At 60.0% G+C, this 27,163-nt stretch overlaps 10 protein-coding genes across 10 annotated transcripts; 4 read left to right on the forward strand and 6 right to left on the reverse strand.

Moving 5' to 3' along the window:
- Positions 1 to 247: 247 nt before the first annotated feature.
- On the reverse strand, positions 248 to 1,760 carry EHS24_009368 (uncharacterized protein; the record flags this gene model as incomplete). The annotated part of the gene is made up of 4 exons (XM_028624657.1): positions 248 to 368; positions 428 to 1,256; positions 1,361 to 1,617; positions 1,672 to 1,760. 4 exons carry the CDS (start codon positions 1,758 to 1,760, stop codon positions 248 to 250), a joined length of 1,296 nt encoding a protein of 431 aa, XP_028474825.1.
- Positions 1,761 to 2,510: 750 nt separating this feature from the next.
- On the forward strand, positions 2,511 to 4,887 carry SPO11_6 (endodeoxyribonuclease; the record flags this gene model as incomplete). The annotated part of the gene is made up of 15 exons (XM_028624658.1): positions 2,511 to 2,855; positions 2,967 to 3,199; positions 3,234 to 3,257; positions 3,296 to 3,463; positions 3,498 to 3,568; positions 3,606 to 3,672; positions 3,709 to 3,763; positions 3,803 to 3,856; positions 3,893 to 3,979; positions 4,019 to 4,102; positions 4,154 to 4,213; positions 4,258 to 4,484; positions 4,532 to 4,583; positions 4,624 to 4,670; positions 4,713 to 4,887. The coding sequence occupies 15 exons, from the start codon at positions 2,511 to 2,513 to the stop codon at positions 4,885 to 4,887; spliced, it is 1,749 nt and encodes a 582-aa protein (XP_028474826.1).
- A 157-nt stretch (positions 4,888 to 5,044) lies between these two features.
- On the reverse strand, positions 5,045 to 6,861 carry EHS24_009370 (uncharacterized protein; the record flags this gene model as incomplete). Its single annotated transcript, XM_028624659.1, has 2 exons — positions 5,045 to 6,487; positions 6,541 to 6,861. The coding sequence occupies 2 exons, from the start codon at positions 6,859 to 6,861 to the stop codon at positions 5,045 to 5,047; spliced, it is 1,764 nt and encodes a 587-aa protein (XP_028474827.1).
- Positions 6,862 to 8,400: 1,539 nt separating this feature from the next.
- Positions 8,401 to 10,208, forward strand: EHS24_009371 (uncharacterized protein; the record flags this gene model as incomplete). The annotated part of the gene is made up of 10 exons (XM_028624660.1): positions 8,401 to 8,437; positions 8,487 to 8,529; positions 8,570 to 8,580; positions 8,888 to 8,984; positions 9,023 to 9,034; positions 9,074 to 9,161; positions 9,252 to 9,543; positions 9,602 to 9,702; positions 9,754 to 10,045; positions 10,123 to 10,208. 10 exons carry the CDS (start codon positions 8,401 to 8,403, stop codon positions 10,206 to 10,208), a joined length of 1,059 nt encoding a protein of 352 aa, XP_028474828.1.
- A 214-nt stretch (positions 10,209 to 10,422) lies between these two features.
- Positions 10,423 to 13,486, reverse strand: EHS24_009372 (uncharacterized protein; the record flags this gene model as incomplete). Its single annotated transcript, XM_028624661.1, has 3 exons — positions 10,423 to 13,004; positions 13,056 to 13,149; positions 13,355 to 13,486. 3 exons carry the CDS (start codon positions 13,484 to 13,486, stop codon positions 10,423 to 10,425), a joined length of 2,808 nt encoding a protein of 935 aa, XP_028474829.1.
- Positions 13,487 to 13,828: 342 nt separating this feature from the next.
- Positions 13,829 to 17,729, reverse strand: CNHHK7_3 (HisKA; the record flags this gene model as incomplete). Its single annotated transcript, XM_028624662.1, has 8 exons — positions 13,829 to 14,054; positions 14,107 to 14,672; positions 14,925 to 15,752; positions 15,796 to 15,938; positions 15,980 to 16,364; positions 16,422 to 16,442; positions 16,492 to 16,722; positions 16,824 to 17,729. The coding sequence occupies 8 exons, from the start codon at positions 17,727 to 17,729 to the stop codon at positions 13,829 to 13,831; spliced, it is 3,306 nt and encodes a 1,101-aa protein (XP_028474830.1).
- A 1,723-nt stretch (positions 17,730 to 19,452) lies between these two features.
- On the reverse strand, positions 19,453 to 20,999 carry RVB1 (RuvB ATP-dependent DNA helicase pontin; the record flags this gene model as incomplete). The annotated part of the gene is made up of 3 exons (XM_028624663.1): positions 19,453 to 20,486; positions 20,544 to 20,676; positions 20,730 to 20,999. The coding sequence occupies 3 exons, from the start codon at positions 20,997 to 20,999 to the stop codon at positions 19,453 to 19,455; spliced, it is 1,437 nt and encodes a 478-aa protein (XP_028474831.1).
- A 391-nt stretch (positions 21,000 to 21,390) lies between these two features.
- EHS24_009375 (uncharacterized protein) lies at positions 21,391 to 21,636 on the forward strand (the record flags this gene model as incomplete). The annotated part of the gene is made up of 1 exon (XM_028624664.1): positions 21,391 to 21,636. One exon carries the CDS (start codon positions 21,391 to 21,393, stop codon positions 21,634 to 21,636), a length of 246 nt encoding a protein of 81 aa, XP_028474832.1.
- A 777-nt stretch (positions 21,637 to 22,413) lies between these two features.
- On the reverse strand, positions 22,414 to 24,467 carry EHS24_009376 (uncharacterized protein; the record flags this gene model as incomplete). Its single annotated transcript, XM_028624665.1, has 5 exons — positions 22,414 to 22,417; positions 22,464 to 22,630; positions 22,675 to 22,791; positions 22,832 to 24,055; positions 24,114 to 24,467. The coding sequence occupies 5 exons, from the start codon at positions 24,465 to 24,467 to the stop codon at positions 22,414 to 22,416; spliced, it is 1,866 nt and encodes a 621-aa protein (XP_028474833.1).
- A 369-nt stretch (positions 24,468 to 24,836) lies between these two features.
- On the forward strand, positions 24,837 to 27,099 carry EHS24_009377 (uncharacterized protein; the record flags this gene model as incomplete). The annotated part of the gene is made up of 2 exons (XM_028624666.1): positions 24,837 to 25,017; positions 25,079 to 27,099. 2 exons carry the CDS (start codon positions 24,837 to 24,839, stop codon positions 27,097 to 27,099), a joined length of 2,202 nt encoding a protein of 733 aa, XP_028474834.1.
- Positions 27,100 to 27,163: the final 64 nt, after the last annotated feature.

The following is a 27,163-nucleotide window of genomic DNA, read 5'->3' on the forward strand; positions in this document are numbered from 1 at the left end:
GACAGTATAGACGAGTTAACAGCCAATGTATTTATTTGCCTAGCTTGCGTCGCATGGCTGGCATGTTGCGTCACGTCCACATCTAGCCACATGCATGATGACAAAAAAATATATCAACCTCTCTCGACCCTGCAAGGAGCGCTCTAGCGTGCGTCCTTGCCATAGCACCCCCAGCCAGCTTCCGAGCGGCAAGAGCGTGCCATGTCCACGACTCCCACCAAGCCTTTTGTCCTTCCTCTTTCTCGCGTTACATGTACTCCTTGAGCTTGAGGAGGCGGTCGCCGGCGGCGTGGAGGAGCTCGGGGTCCTTGCAGAACGCGAAGCGGGCAAAGTTCTCGCCAATACCGGCGTGGTCCTCGCAGTAGAACCTGTGGACAATGTTAGTTTTTGTCTTTGCTCACGCTAAAGTCAGCAAGTCCCCACTCACTCTGAGGGAGGGATAGCAACGACCTTGAGGGTCTGGGCCATCCACCAGCACAGCTTGAAGTCCTTTCCGCGGCCCTTGCAAGTAGCGGGGACGACAAAGTCATCGGGGACCTTGATCTTGGACATGTCGACGAGGACAAAGTAGGATCCGTCGGGCTTGGTGTACGGCAGCTCAAGCTTGTCAAAGTACGAGCAGAGAATGTCGCGGCGCTCAGTGTACTCCTGGAGCTGGGTCTCGAAGAACTTGTGCTCCTTGGCGCCCTCGAGGCCAATAGCGACAGCCTCCTGCATGGGTGCGTTGGTGCAGAAGACAATCTTGGTGTGCGCGGCCAAGGTAGCGGCGGTGAGCGCGGGCGCGCCGATGAGCCATCCAATACGCCAGCCAGTAGCGGCGAACGACTTGCCGCCCGAACCGACGGTGAGGGTGCGCTCCCACATGCCGGGAAGCGAGGCGATGCGGACGTGCTCCTTGTCGTCGTAGACCATGCAGTCGTAGACCTCGTCGGCAATGACGAGGACGTCGTTCTCGATACAGATCTTGGACAGCTCGGTGAGCTCCTCGCGCGAGAAGACCTTGCCGACGGGGTTGTGAGGGGTGTTGATGATCACAGCCTTGGTCTTGGGAGTGAAGGCAGCGCGGAACTCGTCGTAGTCAATGGTCCAGTCACTGGAGCCGCTGACCTGCTTGCCCTCCTTGGGGGGGTGCAGGGGAACGTAGACGGGAGTGCCGCCGTTGAAGACAATGGTAGCAAAGTACTGGTCGAAGAAGGGCTCGATGCAAATAACCTCATCGCCGGGCTGGAGGTGGGCGCACATAGCGGCGTAGGTGCCTAAGCAGTCGTGTCAGTGTCTGCAAGGAAATCTCGAGAACGTGTGTGGGCAGTGGTATGTAGACGGCTCGGCTCGGCTCCAGGCCGACATTCGCGTGACTCACCACAGTTGGCGCCCGCAGTAACAACAATCTCGTCGGTCTGGAGCTTGCGGCCCTCGGCAACAAGGTTCTCAAACGAGGGAGAGTAGTGCTCGGAAAGAGCCTTAATGAGACGGGGGCGACCGCGGGGGTGAGCGTAGTGGTTGCTCATCATGTCCTGGTCCATCGACTTGTGGCTGGCCTCGCGGATCCAGTCGGGAGGAGCCCAGTTCATGAAGCCCTGGCCGAGGTTGATGCAGTCGGCGGGGACATTGGCAGGACTGGTGGTATTGTCAGCAGCGGTTCAGTGCTTGCCAGGTATCCTAAGAGCGTACGTGAAGATGGACCAGACGTCAAGCTTGTGGGTGCCGCCCTCAAACATACGGTCGGCCTGGGGGATGACTGCGTCCCTCGAGGTAGCCATGATGGAGGATGGGTGGAGTGCGCGGGTGGTGGTTGATGTGAGAGTGCGAGAAAAGGTGCGGGGGAGAGTACGTCCCAAGCAAGTGAGCATGCAGCGGTGGGCGAGGGGAGACTGGGTGGTTGATGTGGTGATGAAAGACGAAGAGGACAAATGTCCGGGCTGATCCAGGTCGCAGACGGCCGACAGGTGGTGTGTGTGTGTACGAGTCGAACGGACCTGGCCGGGCCAGACTTTTTCTTTTCGGTTATTTCTAATAGAGAGAATAGGGTCCATTACCAACATTTACTAATCTCGGGTACTCATTATTAAGCAGCAGGGACTAAAATTGCGACATTTGTGCGAATCGAAATGTGGGACCCCGCCGACGCGGACTCTCCGGGCCCCCCATGCGACAACCACCCACGGATCCACGGAGCAAACCGACGGACGAGATGTGGCACAGGCCTGGCAGTTGGTTATGCATCCTCGCAAGGATGCATGCACTTGTTGTCCCATGTCCATGCCCGAACTACTGTTGACAGCAGCTGCCAGGTCGAGACGACACTCACAGCCTGGATAACCGTAATTGTGTATGTGTCGATGTGACAAGCACGTCACCGTCTTCTTGCCTTCCCTCTGCGTCTTCCTCGCCTTCCCTCCGGCTGCCTTCCCTCCGCTGGTCCTTCCCTAGAGAATGTACCCACCGTTCATTCTCATGTTCTCTCTTCATCTTTCTCTCTCTCTCTCATCTCTAACCCATGGCACAACACAATGTCATCGCCACCCCACTTTCCTATCTCATTCACACCACCCCACACCCCTTTCTCGTCTCACCCACTCCTCACATCTCTCATCGGCGAGAAACGCAAGCGCACACCACCAGCCGACAGCGTGGACTCTGGCGACGAGCGCGGTGACGACGGCAGTAACGAGCTCAATGATGATGGCTTCGTCTCCGAACCCTCGCAAGTCTCCTCGGCCTCCTCCGACGAGATCCAACCCGTCTCTCTCCCCGAACGCTCATACTCACCGCCGGCATGGCTACTCGAGGACCTCAAACTTGCAAGTCGCCTGCCTTCCTCACCTTCTCCCTCTTCCTCAATGGAAAACGTTCCAGTGAGAATGAACCTCGATACCGCTCGCCCAACGAACCGGATGCAGGATCACGTCCCCCGGGGATCTCGATCGCCCGTTCAAGTGCCAACCAACAGACCCTTTCCCCCTCAGTCGCAAGCGACGGCCGAGGAGGAATGTCTGTACCAGAAGGAAAGCTGGGTGTCTGGCACCCACGAGGACTATCCTTGGGAGAAGACTGTTCCCGTGGTTCATGAGCCCCCACCAAGCCCACTCAGCACGCCTCGGTCAATCCTACCTCCCCACAACCCCTCGTATCTCGGCTCTCATGCCGGGGATGAAGAATCGCGACAGGATGTGGAAGACAGCATGGACGAAGATTTCCAGTAGGTGTCTCATATGGGCCATGCTGACAGGAAGGGGTGATACAGAGGATGACACTGAGTGAGCTCATCGTCTACCAACATAAGCTCATTTTGCAGATATGTTGTCCGCACCTTCCTCGAGTCGGTCCTAACCAGTTTCCTCCGCCAACTGAAACGCTCCGTCGCGCAACTCGAGAAGATTCGTGCTGAGCGATGCAAGAAACTGTCTGCAAGTGACTTGTTTTCTGTTGGAATCAAGTTTGCTCTCATCAACAGGGAGAATGGGTATGTTATCCGGCTGGTTACTGCTAACAGACAGCAAGCACCAGACTATCACGTTCCCAGACAAGCCTGGAAAGCAGCCCGTGCAGCCTGCTCTCGTCCGCATGTGTACGTTTGCCGGTCATGGTCAGTGCTGACTGTGCAGCGCGGGTGCTGTATATTGCTTCAGTGATGTACCAGACAGTCCTCGAGGGAGGTCTTGTTACGAAACGGTCAGTTGTCCACCGTGAATTGAGCTGACCAGTCAGAGACATCTTTTACCGCAACGTGCTGCTCTTCGGCAAACAGCGTGTAGTAGACAAGGTGGGTTGGAGTTCCTGACGAACCGAGCTTACCCCCCAGATTGTCGACGACTTGATTTGCACAGCAGGACTCAAGCGCCAGGACTTTCGCGTCGTAGGTAACTCCTCCGAACAGTATTGACCTACGTAGTGTGCCACCTCTAAAGGCCTCATCGCCTCCAACGCACTTGTCATCGTACTCAACACCGGCGAGGAGCTCCCACTGTTTGCTACTTCGGTGGGTTCTTCGCTGTGGTAGTACCTCCTGACCCGCCAGAGTACCCTCATCCCACAAGAGGAGCGCATCGCTAGCATCGAGGCGCCGGACGGTCTCGAATGGGTTCTCCTCGTGGAGAAGGACGTGAGCTAACATAATCCGAATACACAAGCTGACATACAGGCCATCATGCAGTCTCTCACCGGCGCCGGCATCCTTCATGATAAACGTCTCGGTCCTGGCGCAATCATTACTGTTAGTTCTCCTACCTCTCCTCTCCTCCCGAACTGACAGTACAGGGCAAAGGATATCCCGACCTCTCCACCCTCCAGCTCCTCCGCCGACTGGCAGACACGTTCCCCGAGACACACATATATGCCCTCGTCGATGCGGACCCGCACGGTATCGACATTCTCTCCGTCTACACGTTCGGATCCCGTGCCAACGCCTTCTCCGAGGACCACATTGGCTTGCCGCTCGGTGACCGTCTCGAGTGGATCGGAGTCAAGGCCACAGAGTGGTCCAAGTACGTCCATTACTCTGAGACTTGGTCTTGGTCACGCTGACAGGCAGGGTTGGACGGTATGAAGATCTTCTGCCCCTGGGAGAGCGAGAGATTGCCTTTGTGGGTGATGACTACAGATCTTTGCACTGACCCGCAACAGGCCACAAAAATGTGTACAGCCCGCCCGGACATGCCCCAAGAGTGGCGGTGAGCTAGTTTAACGATTTTGGGTATATAGCTTACGCCCAGCCGCGAGCTCGCCCACATGCTCCACGTTCACCGCAAGGCCGAGATCCAGATTCTCTGCGGTACGGCCCCCAACACTGACGAGCTCGAGCGCTGCCTCTCGGGCTCGAAAATTGAAGAGTCGCCGAGTAACCGTCTGGTCGAGTACATTGTAGAGAGAATCGCTGGCCACAGTTAGTTTTGTATAGGGTCCTCGCAGTTAGTTAATAACATCTTTCACTGCCTCTGTGGGTCTCCCATGTCTGTGCACTTCAGAATAGTTTGCATTTCCTGGACCAATTATTGAAAATTTCAGAAAACCCTTCTTTTTAATTATTAAACACTAAAAAATGCGCCTAGTAGTCCACCTTCCAGCCGTTGAGGGGGTGGATGAAGGTGGTCGCCGCCTTGGCCTCGACGCAGTCAAACGAGGACGTGCTGTTCTTCTTCCACAGGGGACGAGTGGGCCAGAGACAGATCTTGGACTGGATGGAGGTGCCGGTCTCGGTGGTACCGTTGAGGTACGAAGGCGCGACGCCGTTCTCGACCCAGTCGATGAGCTGGGCAAAGCCGAACTGGGGCCAGGGGCCGTTGGGCTGGGCCGTGTTGATCGAGCAGTGGGCCGCGCCGGGAACGAGGTAGAAGCGGTAGAACTCGTTGATGCCGGTGTAGTCCTTGGCACCGGGGAACATGGCCGCGCGGACCTTCTCGTGGAAGTGGGCCGAAGCCTCGGGGAACAGGTTGGTGTCCTGCTCACCGTGGTAGTGGATCATCTTGCCTCCGTTGGCCTGGAAGGCCGAGAGGTCGGGCCAAGTGCTCTCAGACCAGCCACCGTACTGCTGCAGACCCTCAAGCATCATGTCGTACACGTCGTCGACAGTGATTGTGTCGTAAGGGACGGTCACGGAGGCAGTGGTCCTGAGAACCATGTTCGTGTAGTAGGTACCGAAGAAGTTGCTGGTGCCAGCGCTGAAGGTGCCGTTGGCAGCGTTGTACTTGACACCCGCCTCCACCGTAAGGGTGGTACCGGGACGGTAAGCCCAGAAGAGCTGGTCGCCGGCCGAGGTGAAACCGCCCTTGTAGATGGCCTTGACCACGTCGGCGTCCGCCTGCGAGATGGTGCCGGCGGGGTAAGTGACAGCAGTCGCGCCGGGGGCACCGCTTGAGAGCGAACAGTTGGCGTAGGCAACACCGACACTCTTGCTGGGGTCGTAGGTGCAGAGCTCGGAACGCGAGATGACACCGTCGGTGAGGCCGTCGAGGGGGTCACAGGCGGCAATGTAATGCGAGCGGATGGTGTTGAAAGCACAGGGGTTGGGCCAGTGGTTGGCCTGGGCCATGGCAATGTTGGGCCAGCCCTGTGCGAGCTGGTGGACGGGCCAGTACATGGCGGGAGCACCAGCCATGACACCGTCAAAGTCCTTGGGGTAGCGCTGGGTGCTCTGGTGACCCTCACGGCCACCCTCAGAGCAACCGAGGTAGTACGACTTGAGATCGGTGGCGGACACGTTGTAGAAGGCACGCGTGAGCTCCTTGCCCGTGACAGTCATCTCGTGGATGGCCTGGTACGAGAACGACTCCCAGCGCGACCATGCAATGGTGCCGTTGCCGCCGGCCATGAGCAGCGCGGCGGTCAGGCCGCTGGAGCCAAAGCCACCGTCAGTGGCACCCGAGGCGGCGCCGAACGGCAGACCGGACATCAGGGAGTTGGCGCCGCTGACGGACCAACCGCCACCACCGTTCGAGAGGTAGCGGTTGCTAAAGGACTCGGGAGCGGGAAGCCAAAAGTTCATGGCAACCTGGGTTCTGTCAGCTTGCGGCTCTGCCCGACCGTTGGCACAGCTGAACTCACATGGTCATCGAGGTTGTCATGCTTCAGGCTGAGGGTGACATTGCAGAAGGTATTGCCAGCCGTGGTGGGGAACATGGGGGCGGTGGTGCCGGGGCTGGCAGTGTAGTTGGTCACAATGTTGGCGGTGACCGAGCTAGTGTCATAAGTGACAGCAGAGATGTCGCTGAAGGCCGACACGATGCTGGCAAGGTTGCTGGCAGTGCAGAGCGAGTCGAGGGAGGTGGCATCGCGCTGGACAATGGGCTGGAGGATAACCGGGCCGCCGAGGACAGCAGGCAGGAGGGGGAGGAGCGCAAAGAGCGCGACAGTAGCGGTCGCCATGTCTGTGGCTGATGTCGAGAGAATAAAAGTGCTTGATGGGTGGTGGACAAAGTGCGTTCTCATCAGCCCTTTTTATCTCCCCCACAAACTCCCACCTCGCCTCAGGCCGATGGCACTCTCGATCTTACCGGATCAACAATGCTACACCCGGGAACGGTTATTCTGGTGTCGGTAATCCGTGGGGCTCACGAGTGTCTCCAACCGCCACCGCAGTCGTGAATCTAGGTTATTCTCGTTTGGCATACAGGCTACGGGCCGCGCCCCTAGACGACGACGGAGCCGTGCAGAGCGCCCCCGCCGGCACCCCACGGGTCCTCCGCGAGGTCCGAGTGGTGCCCAGGTGACATGAATGGGCATGTGGAACGGTCCTCTGGGTCGACTGCGACAAGTGGGCCGCAGTCGAAGAACATAAGATGCACGTCGTCATGGGTGTTGGTGACTCGCTGGGTGAGCGACATTCGAGCCAGCCGAGGATGATCCGACCGATCTGATGGTGGCAATGACACCGCAGGTTGCCGCTTGCCCCCCGCATGCTGGCCGCAGGAACAAGCCCCCCCCTCTTGCTGCATGCGGGCCGGTTATTAGGTCTATGCAGAGGGGTCGGTCTGTGATCTGTGATGTGACCTGGAAGGCTAGTGCGACTGGGAGCGTTTGACATGTCTCTAGTCCCAAAGTGGTGGTCCGCAAAGTCGCCGGGGATGACCGCAGTTTCCGCAAAATGACCGCCTGGAACTGTTCCTGCGCAGCCGACCTGGGTGTCGGTGTTTTGGTGTCCGAGAGCATCAAGACCCAGAACACTTACGAGGTCACTTGCTGATGACTGACCTGCCTGCGTGGTCCTGGGAATGGAGGCGTGGAGCCGGGTCGTTCCTGTGTAGAAGTGTTCGGAGGACATGAGTTAATGAGGGGGAATGGAAAGTGGTCCTCATGGAATGGCTCGGTGAGTATGTTCGGTCAATACCCCACAGACACCCCCCACATCTCTCAACGCTTCGACTCTTCCCCAGACTCCTCGCGAAAACAGTCACCCTCTCTACTCCATACGCAAAAAGAGGAGGGTGAGAAGTTGTAACAGTCGACGGACGGAGGGCAGTCGTTGGCCATGAAGCGATGACCGAGAGAGGAAAGAGAACGATGGACAAAGGAAGCCGGAGCCGAGTCACCCCTGTGGAAAGAGGCATCGGCCGCCATGTGCCCATCTCTGCTCCCTCCGTCATCGATAGCTCAACAGTCTCACGATGCTCAGCAACCCAGCTGGTGTGAACACCTCCACCTCCACGCATACCTCGTATCCTACCTGATGCTCGCACCTTATGTCTCTCTCAACACCACCACAACAACCCCGGCCAACACCGGTGTGTGTGCTGGTGGAGGCCTCCACCGCAGTGGTCAAGTGGAGGCGAGTTGAGCACCGACAGTCGAGTCGACAGTCCCACGCTACTAACCTTGTCCTTCGTGTCCATCCTTCTCTCTCCCGTCCTTTTAACTCATCTGTCTCTCGCTCCTTCACCCATCCTCACCAAAAACACACCAACAGCCATGTCCGTTGCCCCCGTTGACAAGAAGATCGGTTATGGTACGCACCCTCCACAGCCCACCAAGATTCACGACTGACGGAACCCCAGTTCGCCTCGGCAAGTCTGGCCTGAAGGTCTCTCGTCTTATTCTGTGAGTTATGCGGTAGCCGCAGGCATGAACTGACATACAGGGGCTGCATGTGTGAGTTGTCGTCTCGGTACTGTGCTCCGTGTCGCAATAGCGAAGGTCGTTGGATCACTGGCGACCGGTGACGTCGGTTCGGCCGTGTCCGCACCCTGCCCCTAACCGATAGCTGGCATTGTTGTGGCCTCCACCATCGGTGTTGCTTGCCGCGCACCTAGCCTCACGCGGGAGGTCGTTATGGCTAGCGAGGAAGGAGCGGCTACTCCGAGGCACTTTGTGGATGCGGAATCTGCTCGGAGTCCATACCCACGTCTCACCGACACCCCTGTTTCTCACCAAGGAGGAAACTGACCTTCCTTCCCAGCCTACGGCTCGTCGTCCCACGAGTCATGGATCCTTGACGAGGCCGAGTCCATCTCGCATATCCGTTATGCCTACGAGCAGGGCATCAATACCTTTGAGTGAGCTCACTTACAACGAAACTCAGCTGACAGAATAGCACGGCTAATGTGTGAGCGTCACCTGCAGTGCAGGCCCAGACTGACCCCAGTTACTCGAACGGCATGAGCGAGATTGTCCTTGGCAAGGCCATCAAGGAGATTGGCATGCCCCGTGAGAGCATCGTTGTCCTTACCAAGGTGAGTGCTTGAGGGAGCGGAGAGCGATGGCTGTGCACAGTCTCAGCGACACAACTGGGCCACGTTGAACTTGTGCTAACCCCGGCGCAGGTCTACTTCCCCGTCTCGGGCCCCGGCAAGCCCAAGGCCGGTCCTGGCGACCTCAACACCCCGGACATGGTCAACAACCACGGTCTGTCGCGCAAGCACATTTTCGCTTCGATCAAGGCCTCGCTCGAGCGCATGCAGCTCGACTATGTCGACGTCCTCCAGTGCCACCGTTTCGACTATGACACGCCCATCGAGGAGACGATGCACGCGCTGCACGATGTCGTCCAGGCCGGTCTGGCGAGGTACATTGGCATGAGCTCTTGCTTTGCGTACCAGTTCCAGCAGATGCAGAGTGAGTCGGCGAGGGTGATCTCCGCCTGAGAATCAACACCCGGTGCTGACGCTCGCAGACTACGCCATCACCAACAAGCTCACGCCGTTCATTTCCATGCAAAACTTCCACAACGGTGTCTACCGCGAGGAGGAGCGCGAAATGGTCCCCACGCTCAAGGTGAGGGTTTACCAGCTGAGGAAACATCAACGGCAGCTGACACCCCGCTAGATGTACGGCGCCGGCATGATCCCCTGGTCGCCGCTCTCGCGCGGCTTCCTCGCCCGCCCCGTCGGCGCCGAGAAGACGGTCCGCGAGAAGACCGACGGCGCATACACCAACCGCAACCCGGAGCTTATGGCCGACGACTCGCGCGTCGCCATCAACAAGCGTATCGAGGAGATTGCAAAGGAGAGGGGCATCACCATGGCCCAGGTGGCCATTGCGTGGTCGCTGTCCAACGACTTTGTCACTGCGCCCATTGTGGGCACGACCAAGCTTGCCAGCCTCAAGGAGCTTATCGGTGAGTTGGCTGACGCGCATGGTCCGATGTGCTAGACGGCCACGAACACTGTAAGAGCGGGTCGCTGACACGTTCAGATGCAACCCACATCGAGCTCACCCCGGAGGAGAAGAAGTCCATTGACGAGCCGTACCTTCCCCGCCCCATCATCGGCCACTCGTAAGGCAGTCGGCCGGCGGTAAGCGAAATATCAAAGCTGTAGGCGCAGCGAGAAGGCAACGAGAGTACCAGTGCTTGTTCTGTTGGTGATGCACTTGTTTTGTCTGAAATACGTGCATTTTGGGCTATGTTGACAACTGGTATGACGCGCTCGGGGCTCAGCCGTGGGCGCGTCCTGTGGGACCTCCAAAAGGGTAGCGTCACTGTGCAGCTCATATCTACACGACACCAATCATCTTGAGCATGCGGTCGACCTGGGCCGGACGACCCTTGGCAGGCGCCTGCTTGACGCCAAAGAGCCTGACGGTCGTGTCCTTCCACAAACCCTGCGCGAGGCCAGCGACGTAAATGTCGCCCCAGAGCAAACTTGTGAGCCAGACGCAGCTCTGGGGGCTCCATTGGAACTTGCGCGGGACGACAGGTGGGGCGGGGGGCAGGGCGTCGCCCAGCGACATGCCCTTGAGGAGGTTGAAGACCTTGGACGAGGGTCCGCCGGTCCTGGGTGGTTGCGAGTCTTGGATCTTGGGGAGAAGCTCCGAGATGGCAACAAGAACGGGGTCCAGAGGCAGACCCTTTTGCCACGACGAGACCCATTCCTGTGTGGGCACGTAGCCTGTGGGTCCGACACCGGCCGCTGCGACCTTCATGAGCTCCTCCTCGTCATCCTCGAGCGGGAGCGAGGTGGTCGACTCTGTGGCACGCATCTTGCCACGGGCCTTTTCGGACAAGGGGCGAGGAGGCTCCTCAGTCGACGATGGGGTAGCGGCCGGTGGTGCGTCGACGGTGGGAGTAGACGGTGCCGATCCGCCAGCCGTGGGAGGGGAGGCGATGTGGTCGTCCTCGTCATCGTCAATTTCGCGGCCAAGGAGGGCGGCCTTTTCGGCGAGCATAGCAAGCTCCGAGTTGGAGCGAACGAGACCCGGGCGAGCAGGCGCCGCCGCAGCGGCAGCAGCAGCGGCACGTTCTTCGCGCAGCGCTTTTTTGCGCTGGATCTCGCGCAGGCCCGAAAGAAGGGTGAAGGTCGCGAGCTTTTGAAAGTCCTGATGGCTCTGGAGGATCGAGTACACGACGTTGGGGTTCTCGTTGAGCTGGTAGTACAGGATCGAGTTGAACGTCTCGAGGAGGTAGTAGACGAGACGAGGGTGGCCCTCGTCTGCGAGAAGGAAATTGGGGGCAGAGAACGCCTTGAACAGCTGCAAGAGGCGGGTCGACGCTTGCACGCCGATATGACGGAGGTGTGGTGCCGCGTTGGTGATGGCGATGGTGAGCGCAGGGAAAAGCTGGTTCAGTCCTGGCGTGGTGGCGATCGAGTAGATGGACACAATCATAAAGTCGGCGGCACTTCCCTGGACGGCCCACTTGGCCGGCACGGCCTGACGGAGAGGCTGGTTGATGGCAGAGCCAAACGCCTGGTCCGCAGAGAGGGTCTGGAGCAGGTACGAGAGCAGACGGAGGAAACCATGCTGCGAAGGGTCGCCCTTGAATTCGAGACAGCAGATGAGGACGTAACCGATAATGTCGATAGCCTTGCCCGACTCAAAGACGTAGGCGCGGAAGCGCTTGTTAAGGTCCACCAGGCGCCAGAGAAGCATAAACGCCTCGAGAAGGTACGGGACCGGCTTCTTGCTTCCGGGGAGGTAGTTGTTGCTAACAGCAAGGTGTTCCTCGAGGATACCAATGATGCCGCCGAGGACAAACGCGAAATCGTCCTTGCGGTGGAGCTTGGAGACAAAGAAACGGAACGCATTCTCGTCCTTTGCCTCCGCCACACCTGGTGTTCCGGGTGTTTGGGGGATGCTGTCAAAGCTGCGGTAGTCGAGGGCGACGAGGAGAGTCATGAGACACATGCGGACCAGGGAGCGGCGCTCGTCGGACGCGCGGAACACGAGGTGGTTGTACGGCATTGCGCTGGTGCCCGTCTTGGGGCTGCCGACCGACGTGTTGAGGAGCGAACACAGGAGCGAGAGCACCAGACGGCGCTCGAGGTCGTGGGTGAGGTGCTCGAGGAGCGGGTTGGGCGTGCTCTGCAGGGCTCCTGGCGAAATGTACATGGTGGTACTGAGCAGAATGAGGAGGAAGCGCAGGACCTCGACCTTGTTGCGGTCGAGCTCCGAGGTCGAGCCAATCGACACGGTGCTGCCGACACCCTTCTCCCAGATGACGTAGTTGACCTTGTCGCCGTCGTGGTCCTCGCCGCGAACCGACTCGGGAACGCTGAATCCAGCACAAAACAAGAGGTCGACGGTGCACGAAAACAGGCGCTCGGCCAGCGACGGCACCAGGTCCTCGTGCTTGGCGACGTTTTGCTCCTCGTCAGCCTCGGCCGCAGGACCCGGGTTGGCGAGTGGGTCGCGGAGGGTGCCGTTCTCGTCGGTGTCGCCGCCGTTCTCCTCTGCCTGGCTCTTCTGGGTCGCGGCACTGGCCTTGCGTGAACGCCCGACGCTGGCCTTGAACGCACGCGCGCCCTCGTCTGCATCCTCGTCATCGTCGTCCCCAAGGGTGAACTGGTCGTCCTCGATGGCCAGGTCGGCTGGAGGTTCGTCATGGCGCGATCCGGGGAAATCACGCAAGTCGACGGACCCACGCGGCTTGCGCGCCCACAGGTTGGTGTTGGCCCATGTGGGGTCTTCCATCTCGTACACCACCACCAGGACACGGCCGAGAACACGGAGGCAGTTGAGCGCTTCGTCGGTGCTCGGGCCGGGGAAAGCGGGTGAGGGAAGGAGCATGAACAGGTGGTGCGAGAGGACAGTGATCAGGTTGGCCACATTGTCCGGGTTGGCCGACAGCGCCTGGCGGACTGAGCCATGTCAGCTAACAAGTCGTCAAAACAAGGCTGGCGGGTACTAACCATCTTGGGCAGAGATCAAGCTGTTCACATCCGATGCACTGCTAAACAGCGTCCAGTACTGGGACCAGTACGACTCTTCGCTGATAGGAATGACCTGTTGTGTGTCAGTAGCCGTCCATGTCTCACGGTGTAACGGGGCGAGCGCCGCAGGTCGCGCGCAGCTGCGAGGATTCCATGCTGGAGATGACAGCACCGCCGGGCGAAGCGCAGTCGGTACAGCGACAAGAGGCGCAGCGCACGTCGTAGACACGCGCTCCTCCATCCCGCATCCGTCTCCCCAGCGGCCCAAGACCACTCACATCCTCTCCACTGAGGCGTTTCAAGCCGTTATCGCCAGCCTTGAACTGGACCTGGGCGTCCTCTGCGGAACTGAGAAAGGGGAGGCCGATGGCCTGCGGGAGCGACTTGAACGTCGGCAAGTTGCGGAACATGGCGAACAGGTGCAGGTCGTGCTGTGGGAGCACGCGTTGCCGGGGGCGGTGGCCTGTTGAGCGGCTTCCGCTGTTGTTGGTTGTTGGATGAAGGAATGGAGGACGACAGAAAGACGTGTCGTCGCCGCCGCCGCCGCCGGTACGAGGGAATGTGTGTGTGCTGGTCGGAGCCAGGCGCGTGTTTTAGTGCCAAGGATCGTCGCGTGGCACTGGGCGACATTTATGGAACCCCCACGAGATACCCATGTGTCATTGGGCTGCATGCAAACTAACCCCCAAACAAGATCTAAAGTCCACAATAATACCATATACAACAAAAAGAGTATCACCCACCACTACTACCTAGTTTGAAGACGGAGTGCCATGCTTCCGCCTCCTCGCCTCGGCCAACTTTGCCACAATCTCAGTCTGGGCCACAGGCTTGGGGATGATGTCGTCGGCGCCTGCGACGAGGTACTCGTCCTGGTCTTCGCGCAGGGCATTGCCCGTACAGCCCACAATGTAGACCGTAATCCCCAGTCGACGTACTTCACGGGCCACTTCAACACCGGACATGAGCGGCATTTGACTGTTAGCAATGTCAGCTTATTCTCCAATTCACTTAGCTGCGCGGCACCCACTTATCCAAGAAGACCACGTCCACGGGCGCTCCCTCGCCCTCCCCTTTCCAACTGGCCACGATCTTTTGTAGCGCAATGGCGCCGTTCTCGGCCATGGCCACATCATGCCCCATTCGCGTGAGCATGCGCGCCATGAGTTTCCGCGTGAGCGGGTCGTCGTCCACGACAAGCACGGTCAGGGGCGACGCGCTGTGCTGGGACGAGGTGTGTGACGCGTGCGATAGGCGGCGGTGTTTGTAGTATGCTGAAGAGGAAGGCAGGACCGCAGAAGCAGGTAGTGCTAGACCCTGGGGAGTTTCTGAAAGCGGAGTCATCGTCGAGGCAGCAGTGGCGGCCGCGAGGGACTGGTGCTGCTGTTCGAAACCGGGCAGACGGTGTGCTGGATGCTGGCCTCCAGGCGGGCCCGAGATGGAAATGGAACTCATGGGAGACATGGGAGCGCTCGCTGCCCCACTAAATGGCGAGTCGGTGTGTGGAAGGCCCGTTTCCGTGTCTAGAGGCAGAATCGAGCCTGCAAACGGCAAGTTGAAGCTGACGGGCGATGCGCGGCGTTGGCACATTGCCCGCTGTTGCTGCCGAAGCTCCAAACGTCGACTGCGTTTATCGCCATGGCTGTCCGTTGTCCCGGAACCCGCGGCAGACCGGTTTCTAGGACTGGCACTGACATGACTCCCCATACTGGGCGTGGACATGCGGCCGTGCGATAGAGAGAAGGGGGAGATTGGAGTGGGTGCCTCGAGGCTGTCAGAAGTGGACATGCTGGGCTGTGGGTCCGGTGGGCTGACGTGAGGCTGGAACTTTGGTGATGTCGTACGTACCTCGGGCGGAGGGATAGAGTACGGCAGCTCAAACCAGAAGACACTGCCCTTGCCTTGCTCAGAGTCGACACCGAGGCGGCCATGGCTGAGTTTGACAATCTGCATGACGAGCGCGAGGCCGAGGCCACTGCCCTTGCCGCCCTGTCGCCGACCAATCTCGGTTTGGACGTATGGCGAGAAGAGCCGGTTATGCCTCACGTCCGAGGGAGAGATACCAGCCCCAGTGTCATGGATTTCGACGCGGATGACCGCTTTGGAATACTCAGGTCGGGGACGGTACGTGACATGGGGCGTGCTGGGGTTGGGTGACTCCTGGACGGGCGTTCCCGACCGCGGCGATGGCGGCTCATGGATGGGTACGTAGCCCTTCTCATCGTCGTCCTGATGCTGCTCTTCAAGCGACTCTTCGACTACAGGCGTCTCGGCATCGACCGTTTCCGGCAAGGTTAGCTCTGGATGGACGACCTCGCCGTCGGACACAATCTTCTCGACCACCACCGGATGAGGACCCGCTTCTGCCACTTCCGGGACTTCGGGATAGACCAGTTTGGTGACTATGCGCACACCGCCCTCGCTCGTAAACTTGAACGCGTTCGAGACGAGGTTGGAGCACACTTGCTTGAACCGCATCTCGTCGCCAATGACAGTCGACCCCATGGCGTCGATACGCCAGTCGAGCTCGAGCTCAAAATCGAGTCCGGTGAGCTCGGCAATGGCGCGGTGCGACAAGGCCACGTAGTGGATAGACTTGTGCAAGTCAAACGGCTTGCGTGCGAGGATGAGGTTGCCGCTTTCCATACGGTTGAACGAGAGCATGTCGTTGAGCACCTGTGTGGGTCAGGACGCGCACTCAGAGACGAACACCACCCACCTTCTCCATCATGCGCAGACTGCCATCGAGACCCAGGATCAAGTCCTGTTGGTCCGCGTGCATTTGGGCAAACGCTCCCTCGCTATCGAGATTGGTCACGGCCAAGCGGGCCGTGTTGAGGGGCACGCGCACCTCGTGGAAGACTGCAACGTCAGCGAGAAGAACCATCAGGGCGAACACCCACTGTACGAGACGAAACGCTTCTTGGACTGGTCCGCGCGTCTCTCCATGGCTTGTGCAGTCTGCACAGCCTTGTACTGGCTCTTGAGCTGAGACCTGAGGGTAAAGAACGCGCGGTCGGAACGTTCGCGGTAGTAACTGTTGAGCGCGAGGAACAAGTGGTACAGCTGGAAGATGGCCACGCTGCGCCACATGATGTTGGGCGTTTTGGGTTCCTTTCCAAACAAGATACCTGCAGTAATGGTCCACGACAGTGACACGGCAATGTGGATGACACGGTTTTGGGACAGGGCGACAATGCCCATGGTCGGCAGTCCAAAGAGGACGGCGAAGAGGTGCAGGTAGTTTGAGGTGCATGTCGGGTTGTTTCCAAAGAAGTGGCACTTTGTCTGTAAGGGGGAGAGCCAATGTCAGCAGAATGCACGCTTTTCCGTCGCAACCCGTACCATCTGGCGAGTGTAGATAAACTGGAAGAAGGATATCAGTGCTGGCCAAGTGTATCATTGTTGTACTCACGCCCCACACCCAGGTTGCAGCCCCGACCCAGGCCTGGAAGATCCACTTGAACCGCCGCTGTCCGTCAAAGAGGACGAGCAGCGGCAGTGGGACGGTAAACAACCCAGCGGCTCCAAAGTAGACAGTGTACCCGTATGTGTTCATGTTGGTCGCCAGCGACATGCTGAGCACCCACTGCGTGAGGAGGAAGAGGGAGCCGATGAACGCGGACGGTTTCGACGCGTACCATGCCTGCACAGGTGAGCCTCATGCGGGTTAATGTCACTTGCCTCCTTTTGGAACGAGCGCTCGAATTGCTTGTCGGGAAAGCTCGAGTTGACGAAATGGTATACGCAGTGGTACAGCCACAGCCAAGCGTCCCACAGCCTCCGGCCCCAACCGCCTCGTCGCCTCAGACGACTGGACCCGCCGTCGGAAAAGTGGCTCGGGGTGGCATTGTACGCGCTCTCGACCTCGGCGGCATTGATCATTGCCCTCTCTATATCCGCATCCCTCTGGCGCTCCTTTTGCACCCTCTGTCTCTCTTCCTCGGGGTCAAAGGCAGGTTGTGTGAAGGCTGCGAAGTCATTGTCGACAACGAGCCAGTTGACAGGGCCAGCAGGCTCCTCGCTGGCGTTACTCTGTCGGCGGGTTTGTCGCGCCTGTCGACGCCGTCGTGGGCACATGGGCGTAGTCCCCGCCGCATCCTTTTCAGGCTCGGCACTCCGCATCGATGCAGACGACCGCGACCACGGTTCACGTTCCCCGCGTTCCGGTCCGTATGTGAGATACTCGCCGTGCCGGTTGCCAGCATCGGCGTTTGGGAACGGAGGGCCCATGGTGGCCCCATGCACGCTGCTGCTGCTCGCCCCCGTCTCGATGTCGGACATGTGCGAGTCGCCAGTCCCGCTCTCGGTCGACGGCACGGGGGTCATGCTCATCTGGCGGGCAATGTTGGCTGCAAACGTCATGAGGCGAGACTTGGGGGCCGCGAAACGCGCTCGAGGCGACTTGCTGGGTAGTCGTCGTTCGACGGGTACTGCAGTGTTGGATGTGCCAGAGCCCGTCGTACTGTCGTCCCCGACCTTCAACTCATCTGCCACGCTGAGGCCGGCTTTTGCCCGGCGGAGGGTTGGGTTTGCGGAAGCCATGTCCCATGTCCCCAGACCTGGTCGGCGGTGACGGTGTCGTGTTATTGTCGCAGTAGATGAGGACCCGGAGCCACTGGGAGTCGCCGGGCTGGCCTTGGTCTTGACCATTGCGTTTGGCGGCTGCGCAGCCGCTGAGAGGGTGGGTGGGCTGTTAACTCGTCGGTCCAAAGGTCTGTCACACAGCGGCACGCGTCCAGAGGGGTCCGGAGCCCGCGACTGGGGTTCCCAAGCCGACTCGAGTTTCCTTGACGGGTCGAGAGTGTGTGAAAGCTTTGGCAGATAGAGTGAGCGATGCGATAGAGTGTTGAACAAGAAGAGGTGAAAGACAACAAAGTGATAGCAACGATCCGGTGAGCGCAGATCAGCAACTGTGTCCCTGCCGGCCACTGCGCAGGCTGCAGCCAATGCTCTGGGTATACTTACCTCTCTTCTCTCTCCCTCTCCACACAGGCGGCCCGGTTGCTTGCGCCTGTTTTGCCCAGCAGCTGGGTCTCTCTCTCCCCTTGCGCGCGATCTTTACGTTTGCCCGCTGCTGTCAGCAGCAGCCACAGGGGCACGGCACACTTGCAGCTTGGTGTTATTGTCCTTGGCTCTGCCGAGCCCTCACTTTGCCTCGTGCCCCGCTCTCTTGCGGCTGACGGCTTGCGGCTCAATGCACCCCCAGCAAAACCTGAGCGCCGCAGAGGTGACCCAGAACAGTGGCGCAGAGGAACAGAGCCGAGAGCAAACTCACCTGAGAAACGCTGCAGCGCTGCAGGAGGCCGCAGGAGGCCACAGGCGACAGGCCATCAGGAAAACATGGATACAGGAATGCCCCGGAATGCTGATCCCACATGCCACACGTACTACCGCATGCGCAGTTTGGCCGCGGGCCGTAACACTTGCTCTAGCGCTCTAGCACCCAGATGCGCATATGCATAGCACACTCGTGTTCCAAAGACGGCCATGGGAGACATGCAAGGCTTGCGTGCAGCCTGCTCCAGTGACCTCAGTGAGCGTTTCCCGTTCGCGCGTCTGCGTCCTCCCACCACACCGCCAACCGAACAAAGGGAGATCAGCCCACAGCGATGGACAGGGCCGTGCAGGCAGTCCGTTGAGCCCGAGCGTACCCCGTGCACGGTCACACCGTGCGGCCATCCCATGCCCAAAAGTGGCCGTTCGAGAATGCGAAGAACCGCATGACGCAGGCGACAGCACATGCAACAATGCAGCAGAGACGTACGCAAGCTGCTGCACGAGGTGGGAAGCAAATTAGGCTAGACTAATTCAGCGGCCAGCGGATCAGCCGGGAGAGAGAGGGAGAGAGGGGGTGCGAGTGCGATACGAATGTCGTGGCGTCTGGGAATCAGAAAGCCGGCTGTTTGGGTCGCAGGTCTCACAGTCAACAACACGGGAAGCGTCGAGCGAGACTGTCTTGTCTCCACATGTGGCATGGGCGGGTTGACCGTTGACCGCTGTGGCTGATGTCCTGCTCGCTTCCAGTAGCATCAGTTGGACTCGCACGCTAATCGACGCCAGCCTGCTTCGATTGTGGGCTTGGCATCCACCAGCCAGCTGCCGCCAGAGAGGCATCGAGCCGACGATATGGCGGCTGCTGCTGCTGCTGCGTCTTAGACATTATGTGACCGGCCCCATGACTCTGGGGCCGTTTTTTGTTTCCTGCATCTATGCCAGTTTACCGCGACGGCTATTGACAGTGATCAAGCAATGTTACAGTGTTGTTGTTACCGCATACCACGGCGTTCCTTCTCTGCTACCAACCACCAGTCCCTCCCACCTCACTCTCTCGTGGGCTCCCCTCCTGTCCCGTGTCCCGTCGACGTCGCTCCGTCTAGTACTTCTTGGCGGCGGCGTCAAGCTCCTTGAGGATGCCGGTGCTGCGCTTGGTGTCGAGGAAGAGGTCGCCGAGCTCGGACACGTCCTCGACGGTGACCTCTGTCCTGCCTGCAGTCTTGCACAGGATCGCGGCGGGCGTGAGGAGCTGGAGGGCATAGCGGAGCGACGAGGCCTCGCCCTCGTCGGCGAGCTTGTCCAAGGCGGCGGGGGCGACGTTGATGCTCTCCACCCTGCAGCGGGTCTCGAGGACGGTGCGGATCTCATTGCGCGAGTACGGCTCGGTCTTGACGATCATGCACCTGTCAAGCAGGTCGACGGGGATGCCGTGGGGCGAGCGGATGCCCTCGCCCATGGCGCCGTCGTACTCGGTGCCGCGGATGGTGCAGACACCGCGGTTGGAGGCAAAGACAACGTAGGGGGACATGGGAGACTCGAGGGCGCGGTTGAGGTAGGTGAAGCACTCCATGTCGAGCATGTGGACCTCGTCAATGAAGAGGACACCGGGAACGAGCTCGGCGACGCCTTGCTCGATGTACTTGTCGACGACCTTGTTGATCTCCTGGCGCAACTTGTCGGTGACCTCGGTCCTGCCGCCCTTGACGAGCTGGCCCATGACAGACATAATGTCTTGGCCGCCTTGAGGGCGCGCGTTGGCCATGTCGAGGTCGTGGAGGGTCACGTCCTGGACGAGCTCCTTGCGCTTGTGGACATCGCCCTTTGGCAAGGGGACGTACTCCTCAGCCTCCAGGTCGTACTCGCTCGCGTACGCGTCTGAGCGGCCCACGCGCTTGACGGCACCAGTGTTGGCCTCGATGTAGATCACGTCGCCGACAACGACGCGCTCTTTCTGGATCGCCTCGTACACTGACGGGTCGAGTCGCAGCTGCTTGGTGCCCTTGACCGTCTTGAGTCCCACAATCACGTGCGAAATAGTCTTGCCGTAGCCAGACAGAGGGTTCTCGGCCTCGGAAGGGGTGAGCTCGGTCACCTCGCCCTCGTACACCTCCTTGGTCTCCTTGATCCGGAGGCCTGGAAATGTCATCAGCTTGGGGGCGTGGTCCTGTGCCTTTCAGCTGTTAGACTCACCTATTGCTCGACGGAAGCAGCTGCTCAGAACCTCAGTCTTCTTCACTTCACCCGAGAACACCTCGGACGCAACAAGCGGGCAGAACGGCACGCGCTGGCCAAGCTCCTGGCCGAGGGCGATGGCGAGAGCGGTCTGCGAGCAGTGTCAGTTGCAGCTCGACACCAAATGTGCGACATCCAACTGACCTTTCCCGTTCCAGGAGGACCGACCAGCAACAGCGGGCGACCCGAGTACCTTCCCTGCTTCAACAGGCTCAGGTGGAGACCAAGAGCCTCGCGCGCCGAGCGCTGGCCGACAAAGCCCTGCGACGACTCCATGGCGGTGCCATCGTCTGCGAGACCGAGACCTTTAATGTGGCTGTGGGTCGCGATGCGGGACTCGCGGGTGGTTGTTGGGGGCGGGGGCTGGGTGATGATGGTTCCGGGCAAGCCGGTTGATGGCGGAGGGGCGGACATGGTGCGTGGGGGCTGGTAGATGGGTGTTGGATGGATGACGGCTCGACAACCTCTAAACACGAAGACGTCAACGAGAGATCAACTCTAGGAAACACAACTCTGGCTGGGTTGAATTATTATTTTTGTCGCATTTATTTCATAATTTATCCCACCGGAACACCAATGTCCCCCTCTCACTTGTCGGGTGGAAAGAAAGACCATTGTCGACGTTCTTACAACATACATCTACACAGGCCACACCATGCCCCGTCTCGTCCGCTCCGCCGTCGCCGCCGCGCGCGCCGCCGCTCCGGCCCGCACCCCTCTCGCCGCACGCATGTCCCCCCTCTCGTCCACCCTCCGCCCCACCTCGTCGCTCCTCTCGGGCGCGCGCCCAACCCTCCTCTCGCGCATGACCCCGGCGTCCACTTCCACCTCCTCTTCTTCCCCTACCCTTGCCCTGCTCGCGCGCATGGCCCCCGTCCCCTCGCCCATTACCGTCGGCGGCGTCCGCTACATCACCTACGGCCGCACGTACCAGCCCAGCCAGCGCAAGAGGAAGAACAAGCACGGCTTCCTGTCGCGCAACAAGACCAAGCTCGGGCGCAAGATGCTCGCCGCGCGCCGTGCCAAGGGCAGGCGTTTCCTCTCGCACTAGAGCACCCAGGTGTATATAACACACGAGAGAGACAGAAAGAAACCCCGCAAAGCGCAAAAAGGCAACCGGGACCCCAGACGCACACTCATCGCAACATTTAGAGATGTGTGTGTGAGCAACCAAAATACCAGCACATAGCACCACCACCAACAACCTCGACAACATACCCCGCCGCTACCTCCCGACGTCTCTGGAGGTACTCGTGCGCTAGTCACAACCACTCTGCATAGCCACTCTTTTGCACATGCACTCCATATCCGCATCCCCATTCCCGCCATCTGGACAGCGCCCAGAGTCTGCTATCCCACTTCCCTCTGACGTCTCCACGGCCCCATCGCCTCCTTGCTGTCTGCCTGCTTTTCTTGCTCACGCTTGTCCTGCTGATACAGAGTGGTATCATAATGCACAACTATGGGACGAGACAAACAGGGGGGGAGAAAGCAAAGGCAACGGCACAAGCAGGGGGCATGTGTTGTCGATCGCGTGCGTGGTGTACTTGGATGCCTGCCTCTTCTTCGCCCCCTTGTGGTGGCCATAATCCACATCCGTGTCGACGCGCCCAGCGCGCCGTGCGCGCACCGCGTCCGTCGGAAGGGCTTTCGTTGAGCGTTGGGGTCTGGTCGTAGCGAGAGGGAGAGAGAGAGAGAGAGAGAGAGCTGGAGGGTGATGTTTGCGGTGTCGTCTGGGATGGGGGGTGGAGCACAAAGAGCGTCGGTTGGGGGGTCTTGGTCTTGGGCGTCGTGGGATCGGTGGTGATGATGTGTGTTTTGTCCTTTTTTATCTGTAGTGATCAGCGGGACTAAGCCCACTGCGTTCGTGGCAACCACTCGGCGGCGCTCCTGTGCCGCCGGAGTTCCTCTGGCGGAGACCCAACGAGCTTGCCAATGAGGTAGGGCAACTTGTGGTTGGGGCTGTTGGCGCGCAGTGTGTGCACGTAGCGCGCCAGCTCGAGGTGGAGGGTTGGATAGTAGGTTGTCGACGCTTTGCGCAGGGTCTGAACAAGTTAGATGGTGCTAACTACCCCACGCTTGTACTCACCACGAGGATACGGTCAAAGCCCGACATCATGAGGTCGTGGTGCAGCTTCTGCGCCTCGGCTGGGTTCTCTTCTGACAGTTGGATGGAGAGAGCGTTCAGCAGGCGGAAGTGGATCGTCTGAAGTGTGAGCTGATACCGAGTCTCAGGTGCAACTCACAACATAACCCATTGCCTCAAACTCGACGCCACCTGTAGCCCCCCCTGGGGCCACTGGCCTCTCGACAATCTTCTCGTTCACCTCGTCCAGCTCCCACAACGTATTGTTGGCGTGGCACATGATCCAAAAGTAGTCGCGGCAAATGTCGCTCAGCTCCTGCACCCATGCCTTGAAGATGCGTGGGCGGTGGGCGACCGTGACAAAGTCGTGATAGTCCTTTGTCTTGTCCTCCTTGTCCTCTGGAAGCAGGAGGGAGCGCACAAACATGGCCACGTCGAGCTTGGTCGCCATGCGGTTATCGTTGAACCGGACGGTCTGGTCAGGGCGCGGTGAGGTCTGGGCAAGCGGGAACAGCTCGAAATGGAACAGCCACACCTCGACGATGATCTGGCGACATGCCAGGTCGCCGGGCTTCTTCTCGGAGAAGAGCAGGTCGGAGAGCGCGGGGAACGGGCGTGGGTGGGCTGCACGCAGGGCGGCCTTGCCGACGTCCGAGGTGGTCAGTGCCTTGATGCACCGGAGGAGCTCGTACAGCATCTTGTCGCCGTGCTGCTCCTCGCGCCATTCCGTGTCGAGCAGGTCTTGCAGGCGGTCGAGAACTTTGGTGTAGCCTCCGGCAGAGAGAAAGGCGGCGACCCAGGTCGTCGTCTCGTGGCGGAGGAGCATGCGGAGCTTCTTGGCACGGTTGACATCCATGCTCAGGTCGGTGGCCTTGTGGTTGGACAGCCAGCGCACAAAGTTGTCCGGAGTCTCGGTCGGCCCGGCAGTGGGTCCGCCGGCTGAGCGCGGCGAGGGGGGAACGGCTGAGTTGCGACCACTGGTGCCACCAGTGTGGACACTGGTCGGACGGGAGCGGTTGTTGTTTGGGACTGACGACGGACGGCCGACGTCCATCGACTGGCCGCGCGAGTGGGCAGGGGTGTGCTTTTGTTTGCGCGGGGATGCGACGATGACAAACTCGTCGTCTCCCACCCTGCACTTGCGACCAGTGGTGGTGGCGTCGTCGTCGCCATCGAGTGAGACGCTGCTCTTGGGTTTACGGAGGAGTGGGGTTGAGAGGCGGTTCTTGAGTTTACGCTTCTCAGGCGTGGGAGGCACGGGCAGCCCCAACGAGGACAACACGGCGGCGTTGGAGTTGGTGGACGACTCGAGAATGCTCTTCTTGACGTCCCGCGCCACAGAGCCAAACTTGATGCGAACACTGGACGGGACCTCGAGTGTGTTCTATGACAAGTTGTCAGCAAACATGGGTTTGTATGTTTGTTGTGTTTTTGGTACCCACCAAAAGGTCCTCGAAGCGGGCGTCAACCTCGTCACCGCCAATGTTGTGCGTCGCATTCTCCTGGAGCGGTGTCTTGACCCGCTCGTTGGATGGAGTAGCACGGCGCGAGTCGCCCACAAGGGTGGTGCCGTCGACGGACCTCTCGGAACTCGAGACGCTGACACGGGACGAGGTGCTCGAGCTCATGGACGGGGCAGCGGGGACGGGGGGAGGGGGCATGAGGGTTGAGTATGACGGCTGGGTTGGGGTGGTTGTGTATGCGCCTGCCTTTACGACTGCGGCTGCGCCTGATGAGACTGGCAGGCCAGAGGGCACTGTTGGCGGGGGCCGCATGGTCGCTGGGGGCCTTGACATGGTGTGTGTCTGCAGTGGACGGGTAGAGGAGTTGGTTGGGGCTGTGGGAAGATGTGAGCGACAATGTTGTGCTGATGACCCACCACCCCCCCCAAGTGCCCCGGCGTCGAGCTGCCCGGCCCGCGCTGTGTTGTTGACGTCCCCCCATATGTCCCCGTACATGACTGCCCGAGCGGAAGCAATTATTCCGGGGGCCTCACCAAAGAAGTCATTCGCGCTCAGACCGCCACATCGTCAGAGTAATCGCCGAAACGCCGCTGGGTGGGACCTGGCCGCCTCGCGATCGGTCTGTCTGCTTGTCGCCACCTAACTGAACAACGAGAGTGAGCAATTACAAAACAACATCCACCTATACATCATCCCACAGCCATGGCCCTCAACCTCCCAAAGCCCGTACACTCGTACGCAGGGCAGGATGAGCTTCGTCAGGTCAACGGCGGCGGCGCTGCGGCAACAGTAGTCGACGAGGACGACATGGGCGAGTACCGCCCGCCTCGACACTCGGACAAGTTCAAGGTCGGCCTCATCTACCCGCCCCCAGAGATGAGGAGTGAGTCGCTGCTAGGAGGGCTGAGGTGTGCAGTTCGGTCCATGAACTGACAGTCGTGCAGAGATCATTGACAAGACTGCCGGTGTTGTGGCCAAGTCGGCCAACGCGGACGCGCTCGAGGAGAAGATCAAGGCGTCGCAGGTGACCGACCCGCGCTTTGCGTTTCTCAATGATGAGGACCCGTACCACCAGTACTACCGCTGGAAGGTGGCCACGACGCAGGAGGAGGCCGAGGACATTGCCAAGGGCATTATCCCCGCTCCTTCAGCAGCTGCGGCTGCTGCTGCCCCCGCCGCTGCGGCCGAGGAGCCCGAGGACTTTATGCCTGGCTACGAGCCCAAGGCATGGGAGTTCAAGGTCGACCTGCCTGGCGTGACCGCTGCCGACTTGGACATTTTGCGGTTGACTGCGCTGTTCCATGCGCGTCGTGGCCGCTCGTTCCTGTCTGCGCTGTCGGTGCGCGAGGGCCGCAACTACCAGTTCGACTTTTTGCGACCCACCCACTCGCTGTATGGCTACTACAACCGCATGGTCGAGTCGTACCAAAAGGTGTTGCACCCTCCCGCCGGCCAGGTCGACGACCTGGTCAAGGCCGACGCGGACCCCGAGGCCAAATGGAAGACGTTGGAAGAGGGCACGAAGCGTGCGGCCTGGGAGCGTGGACGCAGGAAGCGCGAGAACGAAAAGGCCAAGGAGCGTGACGAGGAGGCCGAGGCGTTTGCTGCCATTGACTGGCAAGACTTTGTCACCGTGGAGACCATCGAGTTTACCCAGGCCGACATGGACCTCGACCTGCCACCGCCGACATCGATTGACAAGCTCCGCGTCATGTCCATGGCTGAGAAGCGCATGGCTGCCATGATCATGGAGGAGCCAGCGGCGGCGCCTACCATGGTTGGCTCGGACAATGTCGAGGAGGTCGACATGGAGGAGGACGATGACGACGAGGACGAGGAGATGCGTATCCAGCGCATCAAGCAGGAGCAGGAGCAGGCACGTGCGCGCGACATCCAGCGTGCCGCATTCGAGTCCAAGGGTGTCAAGATCAAGAAGGACTATGTGCCCAAGGGCATCCAGCGTGGTGGTGCCGTGGCCACTGCAAAGTGCCCGTACTGTGACCAGTCGATTCCCGAGGCCGAGCTCTCCGAGCACATTCGTATCGAGCTCCTCGACCCCAGGTGGAAGGACCAGAAGAGGGACTTGGAGCAGCGTCGCCAGCAGCAGCAGCAGCTCCAGATCGGTGCCGACATTTCCAAGTCGTTCAAGAACCTCGCTGCCGCCCGTCCAGACCTGTTCGACGAGACCGACGAGACCGAGGCCAAGCAGCGTGAAGACGAGGCCAACCGCAAGCGCAGGGAACGTGAGAAGATTATCTGGGACGGTCACACCAACTCGGCCGCCAAGACCCAGTCGACCTTCCAGACCAAGTTTGCGGGTGAGGACAGCGCTCGTCGGGCCAAGGAGGCAGCGGGAATCTCGGACACGCCCATCAACACTGTCGGCCCCCAGGCCGGCCCAGGCATCAAGGCGACCCCAGCCGCCGCACACCAGCCACAGGCCCCGCCGGCTGCGTCGACCGGAGCGACCATCTCCGCCGGCCCAACCGCGGCATCAGCACCTGGTCCGTCCATCAACCCGGCCCGCGCGGCCATGATGAGTGGTGGCGGCGGTGCTGCTCCCCCTGCCCAGGCTTCCGGCCGCAGGCGCGGTGCCGAGGACGACGGTGGCCGCGGCGTGTCCAAGCGCCAACGCATCGACAAGCTCCCCGACGGCCAGCTGTACTCTGAGATTGACTGGATGTCGCTGCACCCCGAGGCGATCAACCTCCAGGTGGCTTTGCCAGACATGATGGCCGAAAAGCCCGAGTGGAAGCTGAATGGGTCCATTATCACCATCTCCGTCCCCGTCAACACGTCGTTTGGTACCCTCCGCGAACACATCAAGCGGATCGTCGACGCCGACCTGCCCATCTCCCGCCTGCGCCTGGACTATGGCGCCAAGGTGATGAACAATTCGGCGTCGTTGGCCAGCGTCAACCTCGATGATGGGGACGTGGTCGTGTTGACTGTGCGTAAAAAGTAGACAGCTGTGACCAGTAGAACCAGCAGCCGCAGTGCAGTGTGTATTATTAGCAAGCAGTAGTAGG

The sequence above is a fragment of the Apiotrichum porosum genome (genome assembly GCF_003942205.1).
Source record: "Apiotrichum porosum strain DSM 27194 chromosome Unknown scaffold_9, whole genome shotgun sequence".
NCBI classification, from domain to species: domain Eukaryota; kingdom Fungi; phylum Basidiomycota; class Tremellomycetes; order Trichosporonales; family Trichosporonaceae; genus Apiotrichum; species Apiotrichum porosum.